The 16,473-nt window shown below is 44.5% G+C and overlaps 1 protein-coding gene and 1 long non-coding RNA gene across 2 annotated transcripts in view; one reads left to right on the top strand and one right to left on the bottom strand.

Annotated features, from left to right (window-relative positions):
• The window catches only part of ENPP2 (ectonucleotide pyrophosphatase/phosphodiesterase 2), a 72,281-nt gene extending 57,418 nt beyond the window's left edge, over positions 1 to 14,863 (bottom strand). Inside the window, exons 1-6 of the mRNA XM_081919095.1 lie at positions 14,698 to 14,863; positions 14,293 to 14,395; positions 5,787 to 5,942; positions 3,365 to 3,490; positions 2,052 to 2,112; positions 473 to 570 (exon numbers count right to left, since the gene is read on the bottom strand). Of these exons, the coding sequence (XP_081775221.1) occupies positions 473 to 570; positions 2,052 to 2,112; positions 3,365 to 3,490; positions 5,787 to 5,942; positions 14,293 to 14,395; positions 14,698 to 14,730 (577 nt within the window). The 5' untranslated portion in view covers positions 14,731 to 14,863. The remainder of the gene's footprint in view (positions 1 to 472; positions 571 to 2,051; positions 2,113 to 3,364; positions 3,491 to 5,786; positions 5,943 to 14,292; positions 14,396 to 14,697) is intronic.
• The window catches only part of LOC309374270, a 251,011-nt gene that overhangs the window by 46,470 nt on the left and 188,068 nt on the right, over positions 1 to 16,473 (top strand). The window lies entirely within an intron of this gene.

Here is a 16,473-nt window from a genome sequence, read left to right as displayed (position 1 = left end):
CCCTAAACAGGGCTGCCTTCAGGTGTCGTCTAAAAGTCTGGTAGTTGTTATTCTCTTTGACATCTGGTGGGAGGGTGTTCCACAGGACAGGCACCACTACCTAGAAGGCCCTCTGCCTGATTCCCTATAACTTGGCTTCTCGCAATGAGGGAATCGCCAGAAGGCCCTCGGTGCTGGACCTCAGTGTCTGGGCAGAATGATGGGGGTGGAGACACTCCATCAGATATACAGGACCGAGGCCATGTAGGGCTTTAAAGGTCAGCACCAACACTTTGAATTGTGCTCGGAAACGTACTGGGAGCCAATGTAGGTCTTTCAAGACCGGTGTTATGTGGTCTTGGCAGCCGCTCCCAGTCACCAGTCTCCAGCTTATCTCTGTTCAGTAGGGCTTACTAAATACATTTTAAATTGCAGTTTAGGAAGGGACAAAGACAAAAAAGGGCTTTTGTCCCAATAAAGCACATGCACTTACTTAGTTTTTCAATGTTGCGCATCACTTTGTCGCCTTTCTTCATGTACGATGCACGGAAGCCATCGACCGAAAAGATTATCAATGGGGGGCGAACAAAACTGTGGGAGGCAAAGCATGTTACTAATGAACTTCAAAGCTGGAGTAAAGATGTGGCAAAACAAATTGGGAAAGAAAGCCTCTTCTCTGTGGTTTCAGGACAACTTCACCTTGTGTCAAAGTGACCTAGGACAACTTTTATGCCTGAGCAGAGCCAAAAATCCCGGGCACACATGCCCTTCACTCATTTGAGTTATATAAATAAATAAGGCATCACCTTATAAGTATTTTTAAAATTTATTTGTTACCTTTGTGTTTCCATGCAGATAGGTTATCTTTTGTTAAAAATCCACAGGGAAACTTAGTCCCATTGCCATCAGAAAATGGTGTTGTTATAAGTTTATAATACATGGGTAGTATTCACTGCTGGTCCTACTCAGAGCCAACACATTGAGGTTAATAAACAGGACTTAGATTCATTATTTTTATTTATTAAATTTCTATACTGCCCTTCACCTGAAGATCACAGGGCAGTTCTACAGTGTAAAACAGTAATTTCAGAGGGTCTACTTCTAGTAGGACTTAAATGAATACAACCCTATATTTTGATATTTTTACATTTCTCTTGGGAAGACAGGCAAACTAATGCCAGTGCGCTGGAAGAAGCAAAGATCACCAGTGTTGAAGCAATATTCTTCAACATCAGCTTCATTGGACTGGTCATGTTGTTCGGATGCCTGAATATCGTCTTCCAAAGCAACTACTATACTCTATTCCAAACATTAAAATGGAAAGTGTAATGCTGGTGGCAAAAACAAAAGAGGTTTAAAGACTCTCTCAAGGCAAATAAAGAAAATGTAGCATAAACACCAACAACTGGGAAACACTGGCCTGTGAGTGCTCCAGCTGGAGAGCAGCCTTTACCAAAGGTGTCATGGGCTTTGAAAATACTCGGACTGAGGACTTAAGGGAGAAACATGCTAAGAGGAAGGCATGCTTGGCAAACCTTCACCGTGATCAACTCCCATCCAGAACTCAATGTCCCCAGTGTGGAAGGACGTGTGGATCCAGAATTGGCCTCCACAGTCACTTACGGACTCACTGTTAAGACCGTGTTCATGGAAAGGCATGGAGAGGGAGAGATCCAATGCAATGTTAGCACCATGTTGTGCGAGAGTCTGTGCTGTTGAGCAGCACAAAGCTAGATTGACAAAGAGTATAATAGTAGCTGCTGCACTATGGTCTGAATAATGCATTCTGCAAGCGAAAGACATCCATTCGATTTGGCTATTGTATATAATCGTAAATAAGTGCTCTCACTAGCAGAATGGCTGCTCTGCAAATGGGCTGCTGCAACTGGATATTGTCCAGAAAATGCATACAGTACGATGGTTCTCCTTTCTTTAGATGCTTGCAACAAGCCTCAGTTTTCCCAACAGGACACAAAAACGAACCGCTTAGTTGATCTGACCACCAGTGGCAGCCGACACTTAATAGATCTCCGACACGTGATAAAAATAAGCACATAAAACAAAGCACTTACTTTGCTGGGCATTCTGGTGTCCGTGTATCCTCACATTCATCCGCAACCCAGTGAGTCTCTCCTAAAGAGGGATGATAATAAGAACCATTTTGTACACGACCTATACAGTTGCAAGTTCCATTTACAGCAAAGGTGAGGCAGGCAACCAGATCCTATATGTTTCTGTAGGAGTCAGTCCTACTGATCACCAGGGCTTGTTCTCGAGTAAAGAGCACATCAGATTGCAGCTGCACTGCCATGTTTGTTTTCATGAATCCTTGAATGATCATAGCCAATCTTAGTATCTTTTATTGTATACAGATGTGTAGGGTGCAGGTTTGCCAAACTGTGTGTGTGTTTTAACTCAACACTTCTTTCTGGCTGCGTGTTCATTGTCCAGTGTGTGCTCACTGCAACTTTGGATGCTTAATCTCATGGTGACAAAATCCTGAAAAGAATTATTTCACCGTTTCACAATCCAAGGCTGCTTTTTTAACAGTTAAAATTTCATCACCATCTTTCACAACAATATACTCTGCCTGACTAGTATGGCTGGAAGCATATATAAACAATGCGCCTCTGTTGCTATTTCAGATGAGATTCAATCACACCCCAGCAAATTCAGGTTGTGCAATTATAAAGTGTGTTTGGAGCAATCAAAATAAAGTGTGGTGGGATTTTTTTTTTTGCAAGATGGAAAGTGGTGGGAAAATGCCCCGGAAACTGTTGGGTAGCATTTGCTGCATACCCATCATCTAACCCACAAACAAATCAGGATGGATGCTCAACAAACAGGTCATCAAGTCATAGAAACCTTTTGCTACTGGCTGTTCACAAGGAGAAAGATGGGAGGCCACTTGGAAGATCCTATTTCACCTATAGAACAGCATGACTATCACTGTTGTTGTTGTTATTCTGTCACTAAGTACAAAAATATCTGAACTGTCTCATTAAAAAAAAGAACTTCTCAACTAGTTTCTACATGGGCACACACCTACGAAGTGGTGTCTTTAATTGGGCTTTTAAAAAAACCGCTCTCAATATTATTTGTGCCCACAAATGTTTTGGGGTGGCCTTGGTGCAAGTTCTGTAACTTCCTGCTGAAACCCATAACTAGTAACACCAAAAACGGCCCAGAAGTTTTCTCCCACTTTTGTCGCACTATAGCCTCTCCAGATAGCAGTGCGCTAACTTAGGGGAAGCATCGCAGAACGTATGAAACATCAGTCAGCTTGGACAAGGTGACTCACATCTCCCTTCCAAAACATCCTTAGGAGGAGCATGATCCGGAACGCTTACATTCCTTTAGCAGATAGAAGAACGAAAACAAGTACCTTTACAAACAACTTGGTAGTTAGTACAACAGTCCCCTCTGGATAAGCAGTCTTCAGAACAGTGACAGGCATGATCTTCATTCCTCGTCTCTCCACATCGCTCTTTCGTACATTCCCAGCCTCCAGCTAACATTATCACAAAAACAAAAAAACATGAAGACAGTGGTTTCTTAAAGACAACTATGCACATGTGCCCCACACCTTTGGGGCAAAACAATTCCACAGCAATTTTCACCGTATTGGATGTTTTCATTTTGAACCTGGAGTGGCTGCAGTCCAACAATGTCTGGAGGGTTCAAGTTTAGCCACTGATGCTTTAGTTGCGCTCAAAAGGTAGCAGGGTCCAGGACATAGGAGTTACCGGTATCTACACTACATTGCTGTTGTCTTTTTTCCAGCTGAAACGCCATGGTCTTATCCCCCAAAATCCTGGGGGGGGGGGGGGTTCAGTTTTTTAGATACACGCTATTCATGCCCCACAGAAGGGCTCACTGTTGAACCAGTTTAAATATGTACTTTTAAATGTGTCCAGAGAGTCAGAACTTTGAGAGAGCTATTTGAATCCCAGCTCAGCCATGCTCATTGAGAAGACTGACACTTCCTCCAATCTATAAAATGTTATATTAGAAGAAGCAATGGAGTAAAGACTGTAAAAGCATTCCATACTTGCACTTCTTTTCTTTCACAAGGACATGTTTGAGTAGTTCTATCAAGTAGTTGGGTATATTATGTACACTGGCTGCATCTGGCTACAACAAACATCAAACCATGGTTTAGTGTTACAAATGAGGCCAGGCTAGCCATGGACTCACATATCTTCCCCTCACTTCTCTAGCACATCCATACAAAGAGATGGGAAGCTTCAGCTAAACACTAAACTCTGGTTAATCTGTTATTAAACTATGGTACATAGGTGTCAGCTCCCTGGGGCCGGGAGCACCCACCCAATTCCTGGTGCAAGGCCCTGGAGCCAAAATTTGTGGGTGCCCGGCCACTGCATGACACCCATGGCCCTGGGCACCCACGGTTGCAGGGCCAAGCTGGCCCTCCTGCTATGGTTAGTAACAGCAAACCAGTTTTATGGGCTGGAATTTGGCTCGTTTCCACTAACCATCGTTAAGATGACATGGTGGTCTAAAACAGAAGTGAATGCTTCTGAATTCCACCTGGCGATTATGCCACAGGAGGAGTGGCTGTGCAAGAATGGTGCTCGCTTTGACTTGTTTTTGCAATGCTGGATTGTAGTTTAGCATTATGTCCACGCCAAGGCTCCCTCCTCAACATGTGGGATGGAGTGAAGAAGAATTGCCCCAAACCTTTCCAAGCTTTGGACAGTTTCACCTCCCCTCCCCTCCCCTTATGCCTCATTCAATGATTGTTCAGGAGGGAGCCACCTTTTCATCCAAAGAAGGTGTGTGTGTGTGTGTGTGTGTGTGTGTGTGTGTGTGTGTGTGTTGTTTTTTGAAGAGGCAGTCAACCGAAGGGGTTGGTAAGGGAAATGGGGTAATTTGCCTCCTGTGAACTTCCCTCTGTTCACGTACAATCCAATCCATGTTGTAGCATAACTCCAGGAAAACACACAAAAGGAAAAAAAGATGGAAGAGATTGCTTATATTATGCTTACATACAATTCTTAACACACATATACACACACACACAGAATCACTGTCCTACTACAAGTTGGTTATTAAGTTATTATGAACCCATCCTGCAACCGGAGTGTAAGGTCAAGTAGATCGGTATGCACTGAATGCCAAACAAGGACACAATTCAAGCAACTTCAAGGACCTTCAACAAGAGAGGCTTAAAGGCGACACATGTTTAATTCTTTCCCCCACTGAAATCTAGGATCGTGCTCATATGAAATAGTTGCAAAAATGAGTCCTAAGATTTCAACAAGCTGCATTTCCCACTGTGTTAAAAGATGCTCAGATCTGGGAGACGTGGACAGAAGCAATGGTTGAGCTCTCACCGAGGTGCTGAAACTGTACCTGAACTGTACCACCTCAGATTACAGACAGGTGCTCTTTTGACTCTTTGGATAGGAGCCTAACTGAAAGCAGGTCAGAAGACATGGGCTGGGATGCAAGATTGTAGTTAGAGACTGGAGGTAATCGAGAGTAGGTAACCCTTTCCTTCAGGATGCTAAACGTGTGTTGTCAAGTGTTTTGGTTTTAGTGCTGGGAATCTTTTCCCAGACATAAAAAGGTCTGGAGATGTACTTCCCACTGTTAGTGCTCTGGGTCCTATTTCTGAGGAAACTTACGTTAAATTTCCCAAACTGTTATGGAGAAGAATCCACGACCATGCATTTGAGAAGTCTTAAAAGCGTGTCAGCGCACATGGAGAGGCAGAAAAGGCTACGATAACTCTCATCAGCAGTAGCGATTTGTACAAAGCAGGCACTTAAGAGCTCTCCTACCTGTCTTTAAACACAGTTCGTCAAAGTCTGCACAACAACTGAAGTAGCTCTTGCACAAGTTGTCGCAGCGGCAACCTGGAGGCTCTGCCTCGTCAAGTTCAAAGCACCTGTTTTTGCAGGATCCAGAAGGACTGGTCCAAGAGGAATCGGATAAGACTGTGTTGGGGGCAAAAAAAGAGAAAGAGGAAACCATGAGTCAAGCAACCAGTAGCTGGCTAAAGATAACTACTTACTGCCAATCTGAGCTAACAGGCCCACTGCATTGCCCAATAAAAGAGAGGAGAAAAGAGACTGTTTAAGTCTCGTCAAACAATCTAAGAGCTGGTATGTTCTCCAGTGATGTTTTCTTATCCTGGATTAACCTGCAATGAATCAAAGCTGTATGGATTTTGTGCCAAACCAAAAATCCAAGTTTTGCATTGAAACCCCCCACACTTTCACCAAACTTATGGTAACTGGAAACTCTGGATACTGGACATAAAACAAACTGTCAAAGACCTGAGAATTATTTCGCAAAGGCAGGAGGAATGGAAGGCGAGAATAGCATGGAGGTGGGGACCTAGTTGTAGACAGGAGAACAGGCAAGGACCTGGAAGGCGTCAAGGCTCAAACCCTCTAGAGGTCTTGGCCAGACAGTCACATGGACCATCTATGAGGAAGGTAGGATGCAAGTTTACAGCACAGCAAAACCAACCCTGGCTGCTTGTAGCAAGTTTCAGTGGTGGTGTGAGGGACAGGGAGGGAGATGATGGGCAATGTGAGTTGGAGACAAGGAAGAAGCATGTTAAATGGCTCATAGCATAAAGCATTGAAAATTGGGTATTCGAGCAAAAGAGTCAGTCAAGTTAAACCAAGAGCAGAAGCATTCAGCTGAAGTCATTCTTGACTTGCCATGAATAAAATGAACAGGGAAAGTAATCTAGCTCATTTATACCATGTGCTGGCTAAGAAACATTGCTCTTTACTTTCAGGTTGTCCTGCACAGGGGTTGATAACGTGCACCTCTCCGACATTTTGGACAACAACTCATCAGCCTTAGCCCAAACAGTGTCACTACCATGATCTAAAGGCACAGCTTCGCAGTTGTCCGTTAGGCTAAATTTGTTTTTCAAAAATGATTTGAGAATCCCGCAGCTACTGGTTTATGTAGCATATAATCCAACAACTTTTGTTACATATTCCCAAGGAAGCATCCTACCAGTTACACAGAAATCAATTGCTAAGCTTAGCATCACCTTCCCTAATCTGGATGGTACCACAATAGACAAAATAACACCAGAACCAAAATGGAAGTGGGTGCTCCATCACTTGGATCCCTTAGGTTACCCTTTGGCTTTTAGTTTTCCTTGCATCATCTCCTGCCAAATTACAGTGTGACATTTCACAAGACGATGACACGGTGTGCCATTTCGCTGTCTTTCAAGGATTTGTTCAATGGTTTCATTTATCCATTTCATTTGGCTTACTGGCAAACCTTGAGCAGCAGAGGTCTTTGCACTTGGAACCCAGCCAGCCTGATTTTACAGCTAAGAACAGCTCAAACACCCTCGCCTTTTTGGGGGGGGTCTGTTGAAATCCATGCACAATCGTTTATCTTAGGAAGCAAAACTCAGCAAGCGTTATTGCATTTCACATAAGCGACAGCCTTGTTGCTTGTGACACTCACACAAACTAGCTACGTGAGAAGAATGGTTTCTAACATTTTCCATGTCAGAAATATTGTGCAGCCAACACATCGGACAGCTGTGCATCCACTTGATAAAGGATTAAAAAACCCAGTGAGAAAAAGCAGTTGTGGTCTGTAGGTTCCCAGTGTTTGCTACGTGGATGTACCATGAAAAGCACAATACCACGGGAGGAATCCCAGCAAAGTGGCTGGTCTGGATAGGGTGCTGGGGAAAGTGGTAAAAAACTGCGCTGATCAACTAGCAGGGGTCCTGACAAGGATTTTTAACATCTCCCTGCAGACTGCTTGTGCACCATCATGTTTGAAAGCAGCCACCATTGTTCCAGTCCCAAAGAAAACAGCAATTAACTGCCTAAATGACTACAGACCCATTGCATTAACATCTGTAGTGATGAAATGCTTTGAGAGATGGTTCATCAACACCTTAGGACATGTTTTCCACCGGATTTTGATGAACACCACTTCGCTTACAGGAGAAAAAGGTCAATAGACGATGCCATAGCCACAGCTTTTCACCTTGCAGTGAGTCATCTGGAGAGACCGGGGAATTATGTCAGATTGCTGTTTATTGATTATAGCTCAGCTTTTAATACCATCCTTCCGGACATTCTTATTAAAAAGCTGGTGGACCTCTACCTTTCCCCCACCATCTGTGATTGGATTAAAGACTTTCTGAGGGATCACACACAAATAGTGAGGATTGGGCCTGTTACATCTACCTCTCTAAAGGTCAGCACTGGCACCCCACAGGGGTGTATACATATATACTCATTTCATTTCGTTGTATACATATGACTGCATTTCATCTGGTCGATCCACTGCAATTATTAAGTTTGCAGATGATATCACCATAATGGGTCTAATTACAGGTGGAGATGAATCAGCGTATAGGGAAGAGGTTCAAAAAGTCTCTACATGGTGCCTAGAGAACAACTTGCACCTAAATATCAGCAAGACAAAGGAGATGGTGTTGGACTTTCAGAGGGAGAGAGGGGAACTAGCCCCGTTGTATATCAGGGGTGTGTGTGTGGAGAGAGTCTCTTCCTTTAAATTCCTGGGAGTTCACCTTAGTGAAGACCTCACCTGGAAAATCAATACAACCCAGATGGTTAGGAAGGCCCAACAGAGACTCCATTTCCTTAGGGTCTTGCATAAGAACAACGTCAAACAAAAAATGATGACCTCCTTGTACTAGGCCACAATAGAAAGTGTCGTTTCATACTGTATAAGAGTGTGGTACGCTGGTTTGACAGCCACGGACAGGAAGTCCCTACAGAGGGTGGCGAATACAGCACATGACATCATGGGTTGTCCTCAGAGTTCGCTAGATGACATCGTGGGTACCACTTTAGCTAATGGGGCCTCCTACTGCCGCCGCACAATTTCTGTTCTCATCCAGAAGCAAAGTTCTTAACCCTAGATACTATTTCTGGGTTATGGGAGTCTGTAACCTGAAACATCCGTAACCTGAAGCGTCTGTAACCCGGGGTACCACTGTACTTCTGTAAGGGAGTAGGGTCTGTGGCAACAGCAGCAGCAGTCATGAAGGTAACATATGAATTGAGCCCAACATACATGGGTTCGGTAAAAGAAAAGTGCTATTCATTCTTAACAAACGTTCTTAACAGCTCAAGTTCTCTAGTACATGCAACGGTCTATACCAAGGCTCTGGGTGAGCCAAAAGATTTTGCAAGATCTAGACTGCCCATGCTGCTAAATGGCAATACAGTGGTGCCTCGCAAGACGAAATTAATTCGTTCCGCAAGTCTTTTCGTCTTGCGAGTTTTTCGTCTTGCGAAGCACGGTTTCCCATAGGAATGCATTAAAAATCAATTAATGTGTTCCTATGGAAACCGCCTTCAGACCAGGTCCGGGGACAGTCTGTCCCCCAACCTCTTCTGAAGGCTGGCGGGGGGCAAAAGTCTTTGCTTCCCCCCCCCCCGCCTGCCTTCCCGGGACAGCGGAAAACGCAGCGCTGCCTTCCCGCTCTCCCGGAAAGGCAGGCAGGGGGGACAAAAGTCTTTCCAGGACCTCTTCCGAAGGCGGGCGGGGGGCAAAAGTCTTTGCTCCCCCCCGCCTGCCTTCAAAAGCCGTCCGGGATAGCGGGAAGCGCTTCCCTGCTATCCCGGACCGCTTTTAAAATGCTGGCGGTTGGGAGCAAAGCCTTTTGCCCCCGCCGGCCTTCCTGGACCTCTTCTGAAGTCCCGAGGGGGGAAAAAAGGCTTTGCTCCCCACCGCCAGCATTTAAAAGAGGTCCCCGGAGATTTCCCTATGGGCTTTCGTCTTGCGAAGCAAGCCCATAGGGAAAATCGTCTAGCGAAGCATCGCAAAAACCGAAAAACCCTTTCGTCTTGCGGGTTTTTCGTCTTGCGAGGCATTCGTCTTGCGGGGCACCACTGTATTCTGCAGGCAGAGAAAACCCAAGCCCCACTCCTGCAAGTCTCATCAAAAATAATATAATAATAATATCTTTATTGTCATTGCCCCCTCTCGGGGACAACGAAATTACTTGGCTGCTCCATCCACCCAGGTAGGGCACTCCACACAAAATCAAAACAACTATAAAAACACTAATTAAAACAATACAGTATAATACAGCAAGGAAGATTAGATGACTTTCAAAGTCCAGGCTTCCCATTTAGGGCCGAGATCGCTCTGGAGAAGAAGCTGTTCTTAAGACGGCTCGTTCTTGTCGTCATAGTCCTGTATCTCCGTCCTGACGGCAGGAGCTCAAAGAGACAGTGACCAGGATGCGATGGATCTTTTACTATGTCCAGTGCCTTCCTATGGCACCTTGTGGCATAAATCTGCTCTAAGGTGGAGAATGGGCAGCCAACAATGCTCTCTGCTGCCTTAACAACTCTGCACAACCCCATCCTGTCCTGGGTAGTACAGCTTCCGTACGACACACATAAGCCGTAAGTGAGCATGCTCTCAATGGCACAGTGATAGAAGGCAATGCAAAGTGGTTTAATGATACAAATCAATCCTTTTAATAATGCCTCCTTGGTTTTATGGTAGGGAGGGGGCTGAAGCAATAAGAATCACTCCTTTTAATAACAGCTACTTGCTTTTTACTGACAAACGGGCTCTGCGAGCAGGGGGTCCTGGTTCAATCTCCAGTTTAAAGGCTGGGAGATGCCTGCTCCCAAGACCTTGGAGAGCTGCAGTCAGTCTGCAAAGACAAAATACGAGGCTAGATGGACCCAAGGGGCTGACTATATACCGTAGCTACATAAGCTTTAAATAGCATTGCTTGGTCTCCTTCTCCCACCTAGGGCGATTGCGTAATATCGGTTTACCTTACAGGACTAGGGCACAAGAAATCAACTGCTATGCACAAACATCCACAGTACGAATACTGCTGAACGTTACAGTCTCCTGTATCACCACAGAGGGAAAAGTCAAGGGCAAAACTACGGCTGGTTTCACAAACGTATAGATCAGCAGTTTCCTATCTGCAAAAATGCAGTAAAAAAAGACAGGTAAGGTCATGATGCATGGCATTAAAAAAAACACCACTATAATTTGCATACAGATAATAATGCAGCACCAGTAAGGCACATACTTTCAAGCAGCAGAGATTACTATTTTGCTCCAAAGCACGCAGGAGAGGCACAAAGATCCAGGTTCACTTTGGTGTTTAAAACTTCCCAGTACTTAAGAATATGTTTCGAGGTGCTAACCACAATAAAACTACTCATCTGGTGGCCATGAAAATGTAGGTTTAACAGCCAATATAATGCCTATATCTAAATGAGTGACTTTAAAGGGAGAGAGAGTCAAAAAGGCTGTTCGGTCGCATTGTCCTTTACCAGTAAATGTAACAGACAAACGAGAAACTTGAAAATCTCACCCACAACATGTGTGGGAAAACTGCTCAAGGTATATTGCAAGCCATGCCAAGCTGCCACAGTCGAGCTCCACAACCTTTCAGCACACATTTCACACAGCTCAGACTTTGTTAGCAAAGAGAGTAGCAAAATGCAGCCGGGGGTACTGTTTAAAAGCCCCTTTATGAAAGGTGGTTAGCATCCAGAGAGCAGTAACCTTCCAATGTCAGCTGGGCTGTTTTAATAACTCTGGCCATATGCTTGGGTGTTTTGTGTGTGTATGTGTTGCAAGCACTTTATCCAGCACCTGCAAGGACGGTGCAGGCTATCTTCTGCAACAGCTGGAGAAAACATTTTCCATGTTAGCTTAGAAAACAGATGGATCAGACAACAGAATTTGGTCAAAAGGGATGTTAAGCACTTAAATGCACAAGCCAACTCAGCAGAGGTGCAGGAGGCCTCTTGCCGCAAACGTCCAACTTGCCGTTTATAAGAGGCTCTGCCCCATCTGCAACTTCCATTACTAATAATAGGAATCATATGTGCTTATCAGAGCCTGAAGAAGGCTCCTTTGATCAGAGCATTTGTTACCAGTTAGACGCAAGTCATCCAGCAGAACAGCACGCCCTCCTTTTCACAGACCATCGTTCAGTTCTCCCATTTATGACGCTGGAACACAAGGCTTTCTGATCTCGGGTTTTCTACATCCTGCTTCCATTACTTTGATACGTTAGAAACAACTTTGGCAAGGAAAGCGCACAAACCTACACTTACACACCACTGCAATATAAACAGCAACTTGGCTGCAGTTTCTGCTTCTCAAATGCAAACAGGTTTGGGGTAGTTTAAAAGACGAAAGAGGATGCTGCAGCCGAAACGAGGGCATGTTTGTGTCCACCGGAAAGGTCCACAAGGGAACATTTAAGATCTAAAGACACTATAGACATTTGTAATCACATTGGTAGTTGACAGCCAGAAAGTTCCCCCACAAAACTTTTTATGGATGAAACAATCCATCTTCAGCTTCTTTGATTATTAACACTTGCCACTCTAAATAACAGCGAATTCTCTGAAACTTAAGGTCACTTTCAGGTAATATACTCAAAAGTTAAAGGTATGAGTTTAACATGTTACAGAAAATGACAGCAGTATGGAGTCAACAGTTCTGAAAAATACTGAGAACTGCAGATCTGAAAGGATGGGAACACGGGACTAGAACACGGGACTGTGTGTTGTGAGCTGGTCTCACACCCAAGAGACCAGAATTTAAATCCCCATTCAGTTATGAAGCCCATCTCTCAGCCTACCGTACATCTCACAGGATTGATGCAAGGATAAAATTCAGGAGGAGAACCACGAATGCCACCTTGGGCTCCTTGAAGGAAGGGCAGATATGTAATCTTAGAACCTTAGAAATGTAGAATTGGAAGGGACAGCGAGGGTCATCTAGAGGGTCATTTTTGCCCAATGTGAGACTCAAACCCACAACCCTGAGATTAAGAGTCTCATGCTCTACTGACTGAGCCATGTGGGCATAAAGATCTGAAATCTAGGAGGAAACGTAGGCTGAGCTTCTAACAGTAGTCAACAAAAGCCTCTCGGAAGCTGATAAGCATAAGCTTCCATGTACCCCCAAATACCAGCTGCTGGGGTCAGACAAAAGGGTTCCCCAATGACATCTGACTAGCCATCATTAGAAACAAGATAACAAGTTTGATAGGTCCTTGGTCTGACCAGGTCCTTAAGGCAACAGCCCTCCCTGCCTCATGTTTCCCCTAGCAAAAACGATATTCAGCAGTACGCTGCTTTTAACCATGGAGATTCTATTTGATTGCCATGCTAGAAGCCACCTCCCATTGTGTTTTCTAGTACAGCTTTTAGCTAAAACAGCAAACACCCTTTTAAATCAGTGTGGACAGGCTACTGGAAACACAGAGTATTCAGCATCCAGCAACGAGAGCCATTAGCAATATGTAACAGGGGAGGGCAATGATCAAGGTATTGCCAAGATAGTGCAGATTCGATCCCTGTGTATAGGAAAGCTACATATTCCTCCATTGCATGGGGTTGGACTAGATGATCCTTGGGGTCCCTTCCAATGCTGCAATTTTATGAGATTGAGGGAAGTGCTTACAAACACCCCGTTTTCATTTGCTGGAGGGTATGTAGAATACAATCCGATGTACAGTTACCTGGGAATAAGCCTCACTGTACACACCAGGCCCTACTTCCAATTAAACATGCACATGGCTGCAGTCACAGCACAGATAAGGCAAAGCACACCCACTCCCCCATTTTCCAAATCTGAAATATGTATCACGTGCATCCTAACACGGTTGAGGTCCCAACATACCACCATTTTTTTTATCCCTCTTGAAATTTAACACCATGCAACTTTAAACGAAAACCTAACCATTAGAGAACATCTGTTTCATGCAGCACCTGTTTTCCTCAGTCCCCCTTCCTCTCCCCCACCCCGGCCTCCCAAAATTTCCCCTGCTAGTTCAGAAGTCAGCACGATTAGCTGATAATAGGAAATCTCTTTCCATCAGTAAACACAAACTGGTCCCAATCAAACAAGAATTGCAGCGCCAGAGGGGTAGACGGCGCATATCTTTAAATAAACCACCCCTCTTAACTTTTATTTTCTGCTGCAGTCGGTGTGTGTATAATTTTTTTTTTGTTAAGTGACAGAATGCATTGTTCCATGTAACCACACACACAAAACCCTATATCACCCCGAACCATAATTAAATGTGGTCTCATTCTCTCTCTCTCTCTCTATGTCACACACGCAGAGAGAGAAGTAAATAGGTTACCTATAAGCAAGAATGTCAACAGACTCAGGCTTTTTCACATAACCTTTGCTATAATCCAGAACGGGAGTGGGGGGGGCACACAGGAAAACTACATTTTGGAGCCATTTGCTCCTCCACCCCGAGACATCAAGGCGTTGCAAAACGGGCAAATTAAATCATCATTGTACCTGGAAATGGAAACTCTTCCCCTTCGCCAGATCTCCGGACTCTATTGGCCGTAAATCCAATGCACACGTTCACCCCAACAGCAAAAGTGAAGAAGGATATTACCTGGGAACAAGGCGAGAGAGAGAGAGAGAGCTGGAGTTAATAAACCAGCCAGGAGCCAATCTGTTTTTTTAAAAAGACATTTACAATTAAAATAGACTAAGCCAGCAGTTTCAACATATTCCCCTTTGCCCACAATTCCTAACTGCTGGAAAAGCAAACTGACCGAGTCTGAAACTTCAGAATATTAACCATCTCGGACTTCCCTGTGTGCGTTTTCTTTTCGCGCAAGGTTTCCCCCACCAGCACCCTCGAGAGAGAGAGAGAGATCGCTTTACTCCTCCTTAAAGAAAACCCGCTCCTACCTGATGTATCTGGAGACCGTTTTTCTTAGCCATGCTCAAGAGGATTCTTGAAAAGCCTCCACAGTGGGTTCTCTTTTTCTTTAAAACTGAGCGCAGGACTCTGTTTGCTCAGTCTATTAGCTGCAGCTAATCCCACCTGGAGAGGCTGACAGCCTCGATGTGATTTGTCCAGGGGGAGATTTCATCATGTTCCACGCACAAATCGCAGCTCTCCAGTGCAAGGAGCTCAAGTCATCCTCCTTCTCGATTCCCCACCCCCCCTCGCTCCCCAAACACACACACAGTCACACACACACAGTCACACACACAAACACACACACACACACACACTCTTTCATGTGGCCTCTTCTGGCAACGCACGGATTTCTTATGTTACTGTAGCCAATAAACCCATATTCATTTTATTCTTCTCACTAATATATGGGTTGAGAGAGAGACCGTGTGTGTGTGTGTGTGTGTGTGTGTGTGTGTGTCTATCCTGGCCAAACTGCAGAGAGAAAAACCTCTTGCACTACAACTTTAATAATATAATTACAATACAACAAACGTTTTTTAAAGTTTGCCCACAGTGCAACCCAAAAGCATGTTTTCTCAGAGGTGAGTCTTGGAGTGAGCCCCGTTGAAGATATTGTGCATTGGATTGCACTCTCATGCACTTTTTATTTGTAGAATTGGAGAGTCGGAAGGGACCTCAAAAAGTCATCTAGTCGAACCCCCCGCAAGGCAGAAATCTCAGCTGAAGCATCCATGACTGGTGGCCATCCGACCTCTGCTTAAAAACCTCGAAGGAAGAAGAGTCTACAATCTTCCAAGTGTAAACGTTTTCTGTATGTTTAGTCGGAATCTCCCTTCTTGTAACACCTACAACTTTCTCATACCCTCCAGCGAATGAACATGGAGTGTTACAAGCATTTCCCTAATTCTCATATCAAAAGGTCATCACTGCCTTCCCTGTTACATGTTGCTGAAGACCCCTTGCTAAATATCAGCTACTGTCACGTGTTTACAAGAGCTTATCCACACTTGATTTAAAGCCAAGGGGTGTTTATTCTTTTTGCTAAAAGCCACACTACAAACACATACAGTGGTACCTGGGTGAAGAACTTAATTTGTTCTGGAGGTCCGTTCTTAACCTGAAACTGTTCTTAACCTGAGGTACCACTTTAGCTAATGGGGCCCCTCGCTGCCGCCACACGATTTCTGTTCTCATCCTGAAGCAAAGTTCTTAACCAGAGGTACTATTTCTGGGTTAGCGGAGTCTGTAACTTGAAGCGTCTGTAACCCTAGGTACCACTGTTCTGTTCTCCACATGAGACATTTCCTACAACATGTTATCAAACCTACCTTGGTACCTGCAATACACGAGCAAGGTGTGCACTGCTTGGTGAGGTAATGGTGGACTAGAACCTGGTAGATCTGGTTCAAGCCCCTGCTCAGCCATGAAGATCTCTCAACTTAACCTCTCGCTGGGTTGTGAGGAGAAGAACCATGTTTGCCACCTTGACCTTCATTAGAGGTCAATCTAACAATTAACAAAGAAAAATGTGTGCTTGTCTCTAGCATCTATCCTAAATTGCTGAAGACCACAATACCTCAAAGACCGCCTCTCTCCATATGAACCAACCCAGAACCTGTGATGATCATCTGAGGGTCTTCTTTGTATGCCCCCTTCATGAGAGGGTGACAACAGGAGAACTATCCTTTTCTGTTGTGGCTCCCCATTTGTAGATTGCTCTCTCCAGGGTGGCTTGCCTGGCACCTTCATTAATAATAAAT

The sequence above is a fragment of the Podarcis melisellensis genome (genome assembly GCF_964234715.1).
Source record: "Podarcis melisellensis genome assembly, chromosome: 7".
Taxonomy (NCBI): Eukaryota; Metazoa; Chordata; class Lepidosauria; order Squamata; family Lacertidae; genus Podarcis; species Podarcis melisellensis.
The sequence above is the reverse complement of the archived record's forward strand: the minus strand, read 5'-3'. Positions and strand labels throughout refer to the sequence as shown.